The sequence below is a fragment of the Urtica dioica genome, chromosome 8 (genome assembly GCF_054948205.1).
Source record: "Urtica dioica subsp. dioica isolate 48M chromosome 8, U.dioica_male_clone48M_v1_H2, whole genome shotgun sequence".
Taxonomy (NCBI): domain Eukaryota; kingdom Viridiplantae; phylum Streptophyta; class Magnoliopsida; order Rosales; family Urticaceae; genus Urtica; species Urtica dioica.
Genome location: NC_142763.1, coordinates 32,433,961 through 32,451,351, shown reverse-complemented (window position 1 = coordinate 32,451,351; position 17,391 = coordinate 32,433,961). Strand labels below are relative to the sequence as shown.

The window sequence follows — 17,391 nt, the reverse complement described above, 5'->3', positions numbered from 1 at the left end:
GGAGGTAGTTTCTCATTTTGCAGGGTTGCAATTATCACGCGTATTTTCTTACAATGTTTTTATATATTTATGATAATATGCAAAAGGGCGGCATTAGTTAAGGGGCATTCCTGTAAAAATCGAACAATTAATAACAAGTACCGACTATTTAACCAAAATTTCTAAAATGTTGGCAAAAAAAAAGGGTCAAGCGGCTATATAGCCAAATAGAACTTAAGATTTTGCAAAATAGCCATAGTTTGTCAACTATAAGCAAATTAGCCAAAGTAAGATTAATCTAGGTTGGATTAAATTTAATCTCAACGAACTATAAAGATAGAATGTAAGGTTTATGACGGCTGGATTAAAATTAATCGAGGCAGTATTAAATTTAATGACAATCTGGAAATCGAGGATCTGAAACAGAACCGAAACATCTCCTTCTTCGGCGACGCGATTCTTGCGTCCTCGACGGTCGCGATGTTCCCGATCGCTCCGACGGCGACGGCGAAACCGGATCGCTGCGGGAGAAGACTCGACGGTCTTAGGGCGCCTTCTTCGAAGACGATTCTCCGAGCAACGTCGTCACCGGAGGCGGCGATGACGGAGACGGCGAGGGCGGCGAGATCGCGGAGAAGAGTGCTGGTACAGCCTGGGCTTCACGGAGCGGAGGTAGTTCGCCTGGTTAGGGATTCCGAGTCCTCCGCCGTAGGCCTGGTGAGACTGGAACTCGGCGAGAGTCCGCTTTCCGATGAGAGTGGTGGCGTGGGGGCTCGGGCGAGCAACGCGCGACGCGGCGTGGTCCAGAAAGATGGCTATTTGAGAGATGGCTATTTTACCAAACAAATGAAACTATGGCTATTTTGCAAAAGCAATAGTTTGGGATTGGCTAGTTCATACCATTTTTCCAAAAAAAAATTAATGTTTCAAATTGCTAACATATAAATATTAATTATATATCTAGCATTTTAACCAACATAACTCTATTTTAGATTAAATATTTTATTAATTACTATTTATGTGATGCATTATTTATTTAGGATTATATATTTTTATTTCTATTTACCTGTATAAATAAAATGCCACAGAAATTGGCGGATGATAGTATTGGCAACAATTAAATAAAATATTCCAAGTTTATATACTAAGTAAGAGATATTAGTGTTCATTGGGATGAAATCATGTGTTCGGCTCTTACTCGTTTAGGATGTATCAAACTTAGTGTAATTTGCGAGTGAACTTAAAATATATAAATAATAAACATGATTGTTGAACGTGAACCCATTTAATATAGTTGGAAAACCTGCTAAATATCCAAACAAAATATAATAATCTTCCTTAATAAAATACTGACTCTCTCTCTCTCTCTCTCTCTCTCTCTCTCGTACTATTAAAAAAGGCTTTCTAATACCAACACGTGATGAATAATCAGCACGAGGAACACATGAATTAATGTAACGTTTTATTTATATTGTTATGCTTGCTTGCTTGCTTATTGGAACAACTAAGAAAACATATTAATATTCCACTTGTCGGACACTTTTATGTGATTGTAGTGAATTCACATCGGCGGGCTAAGAGAATAGCGCCAATAAGTATTGCCAACTTAAATTTATACGCTTACACATAGCTATTCATTATGTTAAAATAACCTAATATCTAATTCGAACCCATAAGAAATAAAAATCTCTTAAAGTATTATGGAAAACTTAAGCTAATAATTAAGATTTATAAATAAACAGTTGGAAATCATAATCCATTTACTATATTGGATTTCAGAAATAGTATATTAAAGATATATGTAGAGAGAGAGAGAGACTAATTAATTACAAAATAAACATTTAATTATCAAACTAACAATATTTCAAACTTAAATTATTCATTTAAACAATAAAAAAAAAATACGATGCTTTGAATTTTAAATTGAAGGAAAAAGACAAAATATGTAACCAAAAAAAAAAAAATCCACGTGGCAACCTCGATATGATTTGCGGTAGAACAAACGATATAACATCACTATCAAATCATAGGTAGGTAATATAATATACGACACAGTCACAGAGGAGACACACACACACAAAATATATACGCGGTCCTATCTCCCAGCGGGTCCCACAGATAGTCTTTACTCGGCGACACTTAACTTAAGTCAGTGGAGTTCCCACGTGTGGGACCCAGATTCCCTTGTCTACACACCCAACACTTTCGCAGCAGCCACAAAATTCCCTTTTCTGCTCATTGCTTAAACTTCCAGAACCAACTGTCTTAACGTTTACTTATTTTTGTTCCACTCTAGAAAACATTATTTTATATGTTTCTACTAATATTTGACCCGACGACAGAGAGCAGAAATAGAAAATTCGATGATTTTCTCTCTCTCTCACAATTCGGTACTATTTCCGTTTTTGTCACACATAAACGATTGGAAATGTAACAAACAGAGACATATTTATGTTTTTTTTTTTTTGCTGCTGTTAAATAGGAGACTTCTTCTTTAAAATCTCGCAACATATATTTATATTTAAATTGACACTACACAAAGATTAAATAAACATGATTAGATAATAAAAGAATTCCCGCCAATACCCCACCCGACACAAAAATTCTTTTTTACAGCACAGATATCATTAAATTTGTATCTGAATTTGCAAATTTCCGTTTCTTAATACGACCACTGGTGGGAGTTGATCCCGCCGGAGACGCTGCCGGAATCAGAAGAATCCCCTCCTCCGGCGGGGTTGTCGCTGAAGGTCATCAACCAGCTATTGATCTCCTCGTCCCCGACCCATAACTGTTCCCCGACGAAGTCTGCCGGCTGAGCTGGCAATTCGTCCCTGCTGCTGCAGCTGGAGGGCACTTGCGTAATTTTCGGCTGAGGTGGCGGCGGCGGCGGCGGAGGGACGGTGGGCGTGGCGAGGGCGTTATCGTAATTGTGCTGGGGGAGGTGAGAGGTGTCGAGGGGGAAGGAGAAATTGAGCTTGGCGCGGGGCCCGCGGAATTCGATGGCGGCTTTATCGTAGGCACGCGCGGCTTCCTCGGCCGTGTTGAACGTCCCGAGCCAGACACGTGTCGCTCTCCGCGGGTCTCGAATCTCCGCCGCCCATTTCCCCCACGGCCTCTGCCTCACTCCCCGGAAGTTCTTCTTCGCCCTCTTCTTCACCGCGCTCGCCGCCGCGCCTTTTCTGTTCCCGATATTCCCACTCCTGACCGTTTGCTGCTGCTGAGCTGGCAGCGCCGCGAAGTAGTCGCACCCGAGGCACCCCTCGATCCCGCACAGACGACACGTGGCGGCGGCTGCGAAGTACGAGGGTGGCTGCGGCGGCGGCGGCGGAGAGACGACTTCCGTGGCGGCGGCGGAGGTGGAAGAGTCTTTGCCGGAGAGGACGTTGTGGAGGGCGTTGACCATGACGGAGAATTCTTCCTCCGGCGTGAATCGCCGTGACATCACTTTTTTTTTATATTATTTTTTTGGAGAGTTTGGGTTCAGTTAGTTCAGTTGAGAATTTAGGAGAGAGTGGATTTGAGAAGGGGGAGAGAGGGAGAGGGGTTTATATAGACGCGGTTAAGACAGGACAGATATATGACGTGGCGTAACAGGCTGTCCCGAACACAGGAACTACGCGCATGGTTGGACTCGTTGAAAGAAACACGTGCGTACGGGATGACATTTCCTTTGATATTTATGAACAAATCAATACGGGATTTTTTAAGTAAGGCCCGCGAGAGAGCTCGCGTGGCACTGCGACAGTTGTACAGTCATTTGACTTTGCTTTGGTATTTCCGACTCAAAACTATATAAATGTGGTTTCTTGCGTTAAAAAATACAGTTTATTCACTTCAAACGATATTTTTATCTCTAATTCAATACTTTATTTTTAACACAAAAAAAATAAACATATTCCATATATTTTTTTAATATTTTAATGGTTTAACTTCTTAGTTATTACACTTTAGTCCATATATATTTAACTTGTATCTTTTGCATCCAACTATATTATATAATTTTTTTTTTACATATTTTATAAATTTAAAATGATTATGTGACTCTCCAATAAATACAAAGTAATAATTTTTTTAATAAAATAAATACGCATTACATATAACATTTAAATACTTGACAAACAATTATCCAATGAAGTGCATCGTACTAAAATGCTAATTAGAACTTTACATGTATGAAAAAAACATAAACTATGAATAACAAAAATACAAAAAGATAAACGATTATTATTTACTCTTATTCATTAATATATTTTTTCTACTCATGATTTATCAATGCATGTGTACTGGACTTTGTAAAGTATTATATCTATCATATTATTTGCACTTGACTTTGTAATGTATTATGTTTGGCAATTTATTTTTTAGGATTTTAATTTGTATACGTGTCATGTAATTTAATGACTATTTTTTTTTATCGATGTTCATACCAAATTAGAATAACATAAAATGATGTCGTAATAAAATAATACATAAGAAATATTAAAATACAATAAGTTTTGGAGTTGTTTTGCAATTAGTTAAATTATTTAAATATTATTAAAAGCTCACTCCAAATTAAATGGAATGGAATGAATAGTGAAACTCCATATATGGAGTTTCCTTATTCACCCACTCCATATGAAGTGGAAAATGTAACTGGATTGAAGCATATTCAATACTATTTTATCATATCTCACTTTATTATAGAGTTGGTTGGAGATGGTCTTAGCAGATAGTGTGCTTTTAACTTTCTACTTCATTTTAGTTAATTATTTTTAACATTTAAGAACAGATAGTTTTAAGTTTCAACCTAAATACGCACTAAATCATGTGAAACGTTGAAATTACAAAATAAACAATGTTTTTAAACGTTTAACAAAATAGTTATAATTGATGATGCTGCATATTAGTTTTTTTTTTCTTCTTCTTATTTTAATCTTTATAATTATTTAATTTTTTCATTAATTCCCATTTTGTAACTAACTAGGCCATTACAAACAACACGTTTGAGATATACCCAACGTTTGCATATTTTTCAAAAACTAGCCAAACAACATAGGTGGCATAAGTGATAATTATTAATAAAAATTACTCTTATGACCTTAATTGTTTAATTTCATCATTTTCTCTCTCTCTTTTGATTTTGAATTCGTCACTTTCTCTCTTCTACTTTTTTTTCAAAATTTTTTTTTTTTTCATCAAAACTTCAAAAATCCATATCTATCTCATATGAACTCGAAATTGAGTGATTCTAAATCCTACGGATTTGTGGCGCCGAGATCTTAAAAAATAGACCCATTGTGTTGGATGAAAAATAATTTTTAATACCATAGATGTAGAAAAATCACGTTACTGGCTTAGATATGAAAATAACTAGAAATTTTCGGAAATCATATGAAAATAAATGGAAATTTATTGAATATTTCTGGAAAAGTCATTACAAACACACGTAACACATGAAGCATTAAAAATGAATTTTCATCAAACACAATGGATCTATTTTTGAAGATCTCGGCGCCACAAATCCGTAGGATTTGGAATCACTCAATTTCAAGTTCATATGAGATAGATATGGATTTTTGAAGTTTTTCTTAAGAAAAAAATGTAGGAAAGAAAATAGGAGAGAGAAAGTGGCGAATTTAAAAAGCTAATGTCATAAAAGTAATTTTATTAGCTATCAATTATGCCACTTAGGCTGTTTGGTTATTTTTCCAATCGTTTACAAACATTGGCTATTTCCAAAACATGAATATTTTTATTGGCTATTAAACAATAGTGCCTTTTTATTAAATACATATACATTCAACATTACATATATATACATTCTCAAAAGGTTTCTAAAATTTTGTAAATATTCTAGGAGGAGGTTATATCAAATGTTAGAAATTGTTTCAGTCATGTAAATACATTGAAGGTTATATAACTTCAAACTTACAAATAAGTAAATCAAATTACAAATTTATTTTTTATTATTTTATTTTACACATTCAATAACAAATCTATCACAATCTTGCCAATATAATATTGCATAAAAATATTTCACATTTTCAGATCGCTTAATGTCTACATTGAAAATTTTATTAGTTAATGTAGACCTGACATTCTTTTTTGTATTTTCAAATATTCAACCAATATATATATATATATATATATATATATATTCTATTTTATAACTTGATAAAAAAAAAAAAAAAACTAACTAACTTCATATGAATATTAGAGAGAGTTTTTTTTTTTTTTTTTATTTTATTTTTTTTTTTTATAAAGGCATGTCAAATTTTATTATTCATAACATTAATATTTACTAGATAGAAAATATTTAGTTAATTAGAGTAAATTAACTACTGGTTCTATAAATAATAATTAATTGATAATTTCGCTCATATAACTCCCGTTCATTAACTATCAATGGACATGAATTATTTGGGCAAAACTGTTAATTATTAATTGTTGTTAATAAAAACAATTAAAAATTAATTATAATTACCTAACATTTACTAGTATGCAAACTTAAAGTTTTATTTGTGAACTAGAACTCTAATTATAATCATATTAGTTCATAATAAGAGCAGCACATTTTTTTTTCCAATAAAATTTACCTAATTTATCATAACTTAGAGGGTCTTATAGCTTAATATATAACCGATCAAAATTGATAAATTCACAAAATAGGCAAGATATTCTGAATTTAACAAATTTGTTTACAAGTAACAAATCTATCCAAGTTTAAAAATTCTCAAGCTGGAGTTTTATAAAAATTTTAAGCACCGGGTATCAATACATTTCATATATAAAAAATATATAAAGGTAAAGGACACGGATATTCATTGTATTATTATCATGTTGGCCGTTCCGTCTAAATTTTCTTCAAATCGTCAGTTAAATGCTCACGTTTTTGTCACGTGACTGCAAAATATAAGACTTTTATAGAACTACCATCTTCAGCCAAATTAAACTCGTTTATTTCATATGTTTTATTATTTGTTTAGTTAGTAAAAAAAAGTATTCTTATTATTTATATCCCAAATCGAGTTTCTGTCTCGACCTAGGGTTTCAAAATCCATTTTTTCATTCGTCGTGCTTTGACGATGAAAAGAGAGAGAAGGGAGAGTTTCGCCTCGTCGAGTCGGAAGAAATTGTGCAGCAACATTTGCGGAGAAAGAACACTGAATTGGAGCGTCGACAGTCGCCGACGTGTGTTTGTGGGCTGAGCGTTGTCGAGCACACATCTTGGACCGCCATGAATCCGGGTAGAAGATATTTTGGTTGACCCTGTTATAACAAGGTTACTCCGTAGTTCGTAAGCTAAATTAAAATGGGGTTTGATGTGTTTAGTCAATAAAGCTTTATAAATTTTGAAAAATGAACTTGAATTCTATTCTTTATTATTTTAGAACACGAATGTATAAATGTGGGGCTTTTGGAATGGTTTGACCAGTCCATGCGTACGAGATTGGTGCAAATAATTTTCGGGCTGTTGAAAAAGATCAATACGATTGAAAACGATGTGCAGGAGTTGGCCAGTGAAGAAATTGAAAAAAAAAATATAATATTGAAGCAAGTGATGTGCGGGTTTCGATAGCCAGAGAATCAAGAAAGACGACTCTGTTGCTTGTACTTGTTGTAGTGATTATATGTATGATATTGTTTAAGTAATGTGGTTATAGCCTTTGTGACTTGTTAGGAATCCCACATCAAAAGTGAATGAGAACTAACAAGAGCTTATAAAGGTCATGAGTTACTCCTCTCATTACCAATTGGTTTTGAGATGGAACCCATGATACTTTCACATGACTGACTTTGTGAAACCAAAAAGTTTAATCCGTAGTTAAATAAATGATCATCAAATGGACAACAACAACTTGACAAAAAATTTTAACTCAAAACAAATTTTTTTTTTTATTACTTACCATAAACACTTTTTTTCTAACGAGATATCATTTGATGCATCAGGTGTCTTTGAAGACTCTCCCTTTTCGAGCGATTTCTTTTTCCCATGCGATTTTGACGTCAATTTATTTTTACACTTCGTGTCGATGGCGATTTCCGACTTCGCCGGAGATCTGGAGTTCGCCGGCTTACTCTTCATAGGAGATTTCCCCTTTAATGTAGCCATTGAGTTCTAGGGTTTCGGTTCCTTTTCTTTCTCTGTTTCTCTGTCGAATGTGGTTTCACAATTTAGTGTTTTCTTCTTCTTCTTCTTCTTCTTTTTGTACAAACAACGATTCAACTTCTTTATTTTCTTTTTTTATTATTTTTTTTTTGTTGTTTTCATTATTTTCCAATTAATTTTGCTCGATTATTAATGCTTTCATCATTTACCAAATAATTTTGTTCGATTATGGAGATGAAGTGACAAAATCGTGACCATTTAAGTGTTTAACGGATGGTTTGGAGACAATTTAGACGAAGGGACAACAAGTACAACAAATAGAGTTTAAATACTAATAACACGGATTTTAGAATTCAGTGACCGAACTGATACACCTCTTATAGTACATGGAGCAACGATACCATTTATTCATATAGGTATTTTATAAATCAAGTAGTTTAATATAACAAATTTGCTTAATTTTTTCAATTTTAAAAATCGTAATCGTGTTAAACTAGTAAATTATCCAAACTTTGAATGATTAAGAATGATTAAGCGAAGCACTTAAATAGACGGTAGAGTTCCAGGCTTCCAGCTCGTAGAGGATAAGCTCTCGCGTTTGTTCAAAAAAAAAAAAATATATAAAAATAAGCTCGCGCGTGTGTAGCTGCGTTGAATTTATGAACTCTTGGGAGTAGCCTTGACCTCATACCACAAACGTAATTGAAAAAAGCATTACAACGTCTTCTTCTGGCTTTTTTTTTTTTTTTTTTTTTTTTATATATACATAATGGTAAAAAAAAATTAAAAACTTATGTTAAACATTAAAAAAATATAATTATCTACACATTTAAAAATATTATCTCCGTGATAAATAATTTAGACATTTTATTTTGTGATTATTTAAAAAAAACACTCTCACATATAATTAACTATATTATTTAGGACTCTCTAGATATATAAACATATGAAAATTTATTTTTTTTATAAAATCAATTTTTGATAAATTTTAAATAAGTAGCCACGATATTTTATTAACAAAACCAAAAAGACGTTAATATTTGTAAATAAATCATCACTCTAACGGCATAAATTTTTTTTTTGAATAGTACGGATTTTCCATTAAAATTGGGTAAAAAACCCATCAATACAGGAGATTAACACCTTAGTACATGGATTACCAAGACCTAAGTCGAGGTGAATCTAACACTAACTTCCGGTAAAAGTACGATAAGTGCAAACTTCCGGCAACGGAAAAAATTACAAGCACCAATAGAGCACACAAGAGGCTCGTTAAAAAACCCAAAGAATGGTGATGGAAAAATCCAACCAAACTTGGTCCGATAACCACGAATATGGTGGCTCTTCAACCTGCATAGATAAAAACCTAACAGGAAATCTACTACGGGAGAATGAACTATGGCTAATCCGAGTCCAACACAAAACAAAGCAAAACAAGAAAATGATAGGTCCATGCCAACATCAAAAGAACAAACTAAAAAACTAAAACTGAAACAAACTAAAAAAAGGCGAACACCCGCACCCAAGATCTGCAGCGAGCACGGCCGCGTCGCGAACGTCGACGAGCCACAGCTACCACTCTTCAACCAAAACAGTGTCGACGACGCGAGGCCGGGCCACATGAGAGAAAAGTAGCACTCATCTAGTCTTTCTTTGACCTCACCGGGTAAAGATGTTAAGACCGGGATCGACGAGGGGCGTCGATCTGAAAAGGTAACACCCTGTGAGGACGGAAGCCAAGACCGAGGATGGGCTTTGACGGAGCGCTTCATCGAGGAGCGTCGGAGATTAGCAGCCACGTCGGTGAGGAGTGATAGATCGGGGATGGCCGGGTCTGAGGGAGCGCCGAGGGTCGCCTGAGGCTGGTGCGACATCGAGCTCCACCACGCCACCTGAAAAGACCAACACCAACAGCAAAAAACCGAACGTCCAAGGGAAGAGACGGCACAACTCGGCGTTTAGGTAAACCGCCGGAGAAGGACCCCGCCGGATTTGCAGACCGGGGCGTGGGGAAGGAAAGCAGAAAAACAAAAGAAAAGAGAAAATGTAGCAAATCGGCTAGAGATTAAACAAGCCTCCCCCCAAGACTTAGCCTTGCCGCCGTTAAACGAGGGCGACGGCCATTGCCTGGGGGGAGTGGGCGGCGGCTGAGAAGAGATGGGTTTCTAACACCCTAGTTTCGGAAAAGGGAGAGAGAAACTCAGTTTTGTTCTTTTCAACCACAGACACTGACTCTAATGGCATAAATGAAAATGATAAAAACGTTCAAATAATATCACATCATCATTATGATTATTTACTTAAAATTAATAAAAAAAAAATCTGGTTATTTAGAAAATCTCCAAATTTTAGTGGCTTAATTAGTTGTAAATTTGTATTATTTAACTAATTAAAAATTTGCAAGACTTTGATTTGTTTGCAATTAATATTAGTTTAAAATGGCTTGTTATTTGAAAGAATACTTGGATTTTAAAATTTCTATCTCAGGTAGATTGAAAAACATTTTTCCCAATTTCTATCCATCAAGTAGATTAAAAACATTTTTCCCATCTTATTTAAAGAATTCAGAAAAACCCACGTGGCATCACTAAATGTATGAGAAACAAAAAAAAATAATAAAAAAGGCCAGTTTGAAAATCTATAAGTAGTGATGCGACTCGGTCTTATATCTTTGTGTTCCTACGTAATCTATTATTTATTCTGGCAATTGAATGGCAAAAATGGGTCATGCATTTTATTATACGTCTCTTTAAGGAATCTTTATACATGAACTTGCTCAAACATTTCAAAATTTTATTTTATCAGTACCGCTTCTTCTTTATTAAGATATCCTATACGACCTTTTCAACTTTCTCACAGTAATAAATAAGAGTAAAAAATGGCCGCCAGGTGTTTCGCAGCTCTTTTTTTGTTCCAACGAAACGACAATATTTATTTGTCAGTTTATGTTTATATAGCAGGTGGCCAAAGAAGAGAATGCCTAAATAACAGGTGGTCCAAATTGACGTTGAATTATTTTATTTTATTTTATTTTTTTGACGGGAGGGGGTACGTAATTATATCGTCAATTTTAGCATAGAGAGAGAGAGAGAGAGAGAGAGTCAAGCGACAGAAGAAGAAGAAGTAATTGACGTTAAATTATGAAAAGGTCAAATTTTTATGACGGTCAATGTGCTGTTTGTGTGGAAGCCGCAAGCGGTACACAAAGTACCTAAAAAGGATCCAAATTAATTGGGCAGATTTGTTCTGGTATGGACGGTGGATTTTTGGTCGGAATTGAAATGTCAAATTAAAATTAAAATTAAAATTAAAATTAAAATTAAAATTAAAATTAAAATTAAAATTAAAATTAAAATTTAAAACATCTTGTTGCTGGTCAATTAGGTTCACGTCTATTTATATTTCGCATATGTGGAAGAGATTTTTCTTTTAATTGTTTACGTTCGTCTAATTCCATGGGTTTTTTTTTACGTGTAAATACAAATAGCGTATATTGGACGTTAGACATTAAACAATTTTATTATTAATACTAGGATTAATTTTATTTTTGTTCCCTGAACTCTTTGACGAACCACATACATTATTGCACTTTATTTTTTGTTACAACCGTCTATCATCACCTTATTAGTTCGAAGAAAAATTGTAAAATTGTTATTATATAGTATATAATATATATATATATATATTTAATCGTAAATATATTTAATATAATATAAAACTTGTATAATATATAATCGTAAAACCGAAGCGAAAATAAATCGAAGGCCATGGATGTCGAACATGAAAAAAGAGAAATTTGTAACTAACTAAGCCATTTTAATCTTAACGTTTGGGATTTAGTCAACATTTAGAAAGTTATGAGAAAATAACCAAATGTATGAGATGATAGTTATGATAATGGGTTAAAACTCCAAAAGTGTCCTTAAATCAATTTAGCGGTTTTCTTTTTCATAGATTCGTCACTTTCTCTCTCTTTTGGTTTTGAATTCGTCAGTTTCTCTCTCTTATTTTTTCAAACATTTTTTTTTCATCCAAACTTCAAAAATCTATATCTACCTCATATGAACTCGAAATTGAGTGATTTCAAATCCTACGGATTTGTGGCGCCGGGATCTTCAAAAATTAGATCCATTGTGTTAAATGATTTTTTTTTTTTTAATTTCATAGATGTAGAAAAATCACGTTATTGTCTTAGATATGGAAATAACTGAATTTTTTTTGGAAATCATCTGAAAATATATGGAAATTTATTGAATATTTCTGGAAAAGTCATTACAAACATACGTAAATATGAGGCATTAAACATGATTTTTCATCAAATACAATAGCCATAAAGATGTCGTGGCGTTGTTGGTTTGCCCTTTCAAATAAAAGGGTGGGGTATTTATATCAATTTACATGTGTAAATACATGATCTTGACTATTTACCTAAGATTTATGAAACGTTGACTATATAGCAATGTGAAAATGTTAATATTGATATATACTTAATGGACCATATAAAATATGTATAGATATTTCATGAAATATATAATATGAGAATTTGCTGCAACTAGCTAATCTCCTAGTTTTTTTTTAAGATTGTAGCCAAAGTTTCATTTTATTTGGAAAATAGTCCATCATGCCGAAGTAAATTAAATTAACTAAAATATTTCATTGAATTTACTTCGGTGTGGTGAATTATTTTCTTAAAAAAATGAAACTTTGGTTATTTTTTAAAAGGATGGTAGGCTAATAATCGATAAATCTTAGAGAAATGTTTATAAAATTAGAAATGGATAATTTTATCCAACCCTGATGGTCTACAACTTTACGAATTTCAAATTTGTCGTCTGTTGGAATTATTACCGTATAATGGCTCAATTTATGAAGGAAAAGTGACAAAATAATCTTAGATGAGGAAACTCGTTGTAGGATGAGTTGTTAAGGATATCTATTTAACTTAGGTGATAATTAAGTGGTAAGTTATTAAGCATAGATGATCTCACTTGCGGGCACATGAGTGCAAATCATGAATCAATTTCAGATTGATCAGTTTGTAAAGCAATGCGTGGGCCTGCGACATAGGCAATGAGAATGCCCGTAAATAATTTTTTAAATTTTTTATAAATATTTTGCTAGACCTTACCAATATTTTCATAAATTCCGATAATATTTTAAACATTTCTTTTCTTCAGATTTTGATTCTCTCAAAAGCCGGGTTCATTTGTCCATATTGTTTGAACCACCAATTAGATGGGAAAGCTTTATGAACTTTTGTAACCGACTAAGTACTGCATTTGAGAACTTGCAACTCCAAACGATTGAGCATTAACGCGAATAGCAGTCCATTAAAACGGTTTAGAGAATCCCTATAAAAGCCCAAAGGTTTTCATTATACAAATGTTCTTTCTATATTCGACTCGAACCTCTTATTTTCTTTTGTTGTAGTGATAGTTTATGACAGTGAAATTCATGTCATCGGAGTAAAAAATCATGGTATATATTCCTTTTCGTCCCGGGTATATGCTTGGAGGAAAAAAAAACAGCACACACAGAAGAGTTATATGCGCTTTAAACAAACCGTCAAACGGGTCTTGGCGTTCCCTTCATTTTTTTTGTATGTATCTGATTAAGATTTCTAGTATTTTAATTAATTTTATACTGTTTTATTTTATGTTCTATATAAATTCCGGTGCATGAATGTACATACTGCTAGCACCAACTTGTTCCCAAAATAATTTGTTAAATCTATAGTTAATTGGAAAAATTAAAGTCAAATAGCTGGGAGAGAACTAAATTCACCGACCAATGTTAATGTATTGGTATTACGTGTTCACAAAGGAAAATAAAAAAACAAAAGGAATCAGAAACATATTCCATCGACGTCATTGGTTGGTAATATCACAGTCGACCAGGCAAGTTCGTCTCCCATGCAGTAACATGTCGAATACTCCAAATTCCTGGCGCTAGCTTTTGTTATTAGCTTTGAAAAAAGATGGGGCCAAACTAACATATTTTTTGTTACTAAAGTAAAAGATGTTTATGAACTTTATACCCAATTGACGTCACTTATATGCATCAAATTCTGTAAGACTTAAAAATTCAGATCCGTTTACATTATACTTGAAAACAGCTGCTCTCTTTTTTTCCAATTATAAGGGAATATATAGGCTTAGCGTTGACATTTAATTGTAAAAGGATGTTGACGTTATGAAATAAATTGACAAAAGAACGGTGAGAAAGTGGAGCAAAGAAAAAAAAAAGATTTTTGGAAATATATAATGAATGTTAAATGTGATGTGTTCTAGAGATTCCCGGGTTGCTATTCGTGGATTTCGAGAGGCTCGTGGAAGATTGAGGTGTGAACCTGAATATCCACAAATTCTAGAACAACTCTTGAATCAAAACTGATGACGATGAATTATTCCGTTCGAAGTCAAGAAAGAGAAGGCGATTTGGGGCCGTGAACCCAAAATGTTTCTCAATCAACAATCCTACGGAAATATTTGAGATTAGCGGTGGTGACTACTCGCGTCCGCTTCTTGCCGGAAGGGGGTTCATGGCCTTCTTTTTCTAGAAAACGATAAAGTGAACTATCAGGGTGCAGATGATTTTCTCTTGGCGCGCTCTTCCACGCTCAACATTAGTTTGTGTGACAATGGGAGGTGATGGGCCTTTTGTTGGTGCTATTTTTAGTCTCACGTGTATTTGAGTGAAATAAATTAGTTGAGTAGTGAATTTGGCATAGTTTTGTGTTAGTTGAGAGAGAGTTTTTATAAGTTGGAGAGAACTTACCTCGAAGTGGTGTTTGAGATCCTATTTATAGGCATTTGATGTTTGTGCATGAGGTAAGATGGTGGACCTAGTCGGATGGAGCACTTGAGCCTTTTGGAAAGAGCTTTGGTGGAAAGCCGAGTTGATGAGAAGACGAGAAGGCGAGAATGGTCTTCTAGTCTTGGGTCTTGGCCCAGAGGCACGATGACGAGAAGATGAGAAGGATCTTGTAGTATTGGGTCATGGCCAAGAGGCGAGATGATGAGAAGATGAGAAGGATCTTCTACTCTTGGGTCTTGGCCAGGAGGAGAGATGACAAGAAGATGAGAAAGCATGAAGGTCTTCTTATCTCAGGCCTTGGTTGGAGGCAAGATGCGAGAGGACGAGGATGCAAGAAGAATGTTTGTGTCATGGGCCTTCGTTCTGATGCGAGATGGCAAGATGACGAGAACACAAGAAATGTCTTCTCATCTTGGGCTCATTGGTTCGAGGGCGAGAAGATGAAATGACGAGAAGACTAGGAGGGTCTTCTCGTCTTGGACCTTGGTCTAGAAGTGTGATGGCGAAAGGACAAGGAGGCGAGAAGAGCCTCCCTATGTTGGGCCTTCATCCTGATGGGAGATGGCGAGAAGACGACAAGGCAAGAAGGGTCTTCTCGTCTTTGGTCTTCTTTGATCGTCGTTTATTGTCGTACGTTCGACTATCTTTTTAATGGTAATGGGGTCATTTTCACCTCATGAAAATGACGGCATAACTGTGAAGATCGAAAACACATGTACCTCGAGCAAATTATGTGAGAGGAACGAAAAGACGTACAATCACCAATAATAGGTAATTTTGTCTATGACATACGTGATTGAGTCATACAAAGTTTATTCGTGCATCGTTTTCTATGATTACCAACTCTGAAAAGTGGTGGACATTAATATTCCAATAAGAGAATATATTTTGTGGACACTACCTTTTCCCTTGGCTTCACAAGGATTCTTTGCACTCAAAATCTATGTCTATTTTCGTCTTAATTGTATATTTGCTTCCTTCGCTCCGATACATAGTATCTATATTTATCACGGACATTTAAAAAAAATTAACACTGAAAATATCAAGTAAAATAATAATTACAAAATTAATTACTTATATTAATGGGCAAACTAGCAACGTAGCTTTTTTGAAACGTGATATTTAAGATCTAGCCCATGTTTGGTAAATTTTGTAATCTATCCATTTACTGAAATTTACGACTATGAAATATCGAATATACCCTTGTATGGATTAAATGAGTGAAAATAAAACAGTAGCCAACGTTTGAGTCTTACTAATAAGAAAGTCAACAACATCATCAGGCTTAGTACACTCTTGGATTCAAATTTGAATATTTAAAAGGAAAATCATTAATGAATATAATATAAGAAACAAATTAAATATTGATTAAAATAAGTAACTTGTGAATCGTCAATAAATTTTCGTTAATTTTTATTTATGCGTGTAATAAATAAACAAGAATAAACCAAAATAAATAGACGAGATATTCAGCCGACTTTTAAACAAAGGATAAACATGTAAATTGTCGAATGACTAATAAAAGTCACGTCATCAATTGTGATTATATTTGAAACTTAGCTGAAACGTTGGTTAGATTGCGATTTCCACGTTTCAAGTGGCTTAGTCCATATAATTTTTATATACTAATTAAACATCATTACGAGATAAATAATTTTCGACTGCGATAAAAATACCACTACAATATTTTCACGGCGCTTGTTAAAGCAATGTAAATCTAAACGTCTTGAAGTGTACTTTAAGAAGCTTACCTTGGCAGAGTCAAGAATCCAAGTCAGGGGAGGCAAATTTAAAAAAATAATAATTATGGAAGAAATTTAAAGTAATCATATAAATTTGGACTAAAAATATATAAAAAAATGATAACAAAAGAGTAAAATTGTAATTTTCAAAAGTTCAATGAGGAATGGTTTTCAAAATTTAGTGACAAATGGTTTAAAAACGGGTAACATGTACACATTCCATCATCAATAATAATAAAACAATATAAGAAGGAGTCGAAAACAATTTACAAAGTATAAGAAAAAACAATATTGATTTGAATGTACAAAAAACATCCTCAAATCAAATCAAATATTACCTTCATATTAGTTCTCCCATTATCTAATGATTTTATTTTACTAAAATAACAACAACTTATTTAGAGAAATTAAAATGTTATTTGAATTTATTTTACATTTTTTGCAAAATAGGTTTTTTATGAAGGTATTGTGATTATTATTTATAATAAAAATTAACTTGCAGGAATTTCAGATCTCCATTAATATATTTTTATCGAAAGCACAGAAGGAGGAGTTGTTGATCAAATGTTTTTCTATGTCGATGGTGAGTGATGAAATTCAAAAGAATTTCTTAATGTTCTTCAAAAGGTGTTAAAAATATCCTAATATATAGAAAAAATGAATTTAAATGCAATTTTTTTTTGGTAGTGATAAAGATTGTAAAATAATCTCGATAAAAGAAATTGAGAGTAAAAATAAAATTGATTTGTTTTTTAAATA

The 17,391-nt window shown here is 33.6% G+C and overlaps 1 protein-coding gene across 1 annotated transcript; it reads right to left on the bottom strand.

Annotated features, from left to right (window-relative positions):
- Window positions 1-2,427: 2,427 nt before the first annotated feature.
- LOC149389267 (ethylene-responsive transcription factor ERF109-like) lies at window positions 2,428-3,507 on the bottom strand. The gene has a single exon (XM_089624518.1). It carries the CDS (start codon window positions 3,422-3,424, stop codon window positions 2,642-2,644), a length of 783 nt encoding a protein of 260 aa, XP_089480644.1. The 5' UTR covers window positions 3,425-3,507; the 3' UTR covers window positions 2,428-2,641.
- Window positions 3,508-17,391: the final 13,884 nt, after the last annotated feature.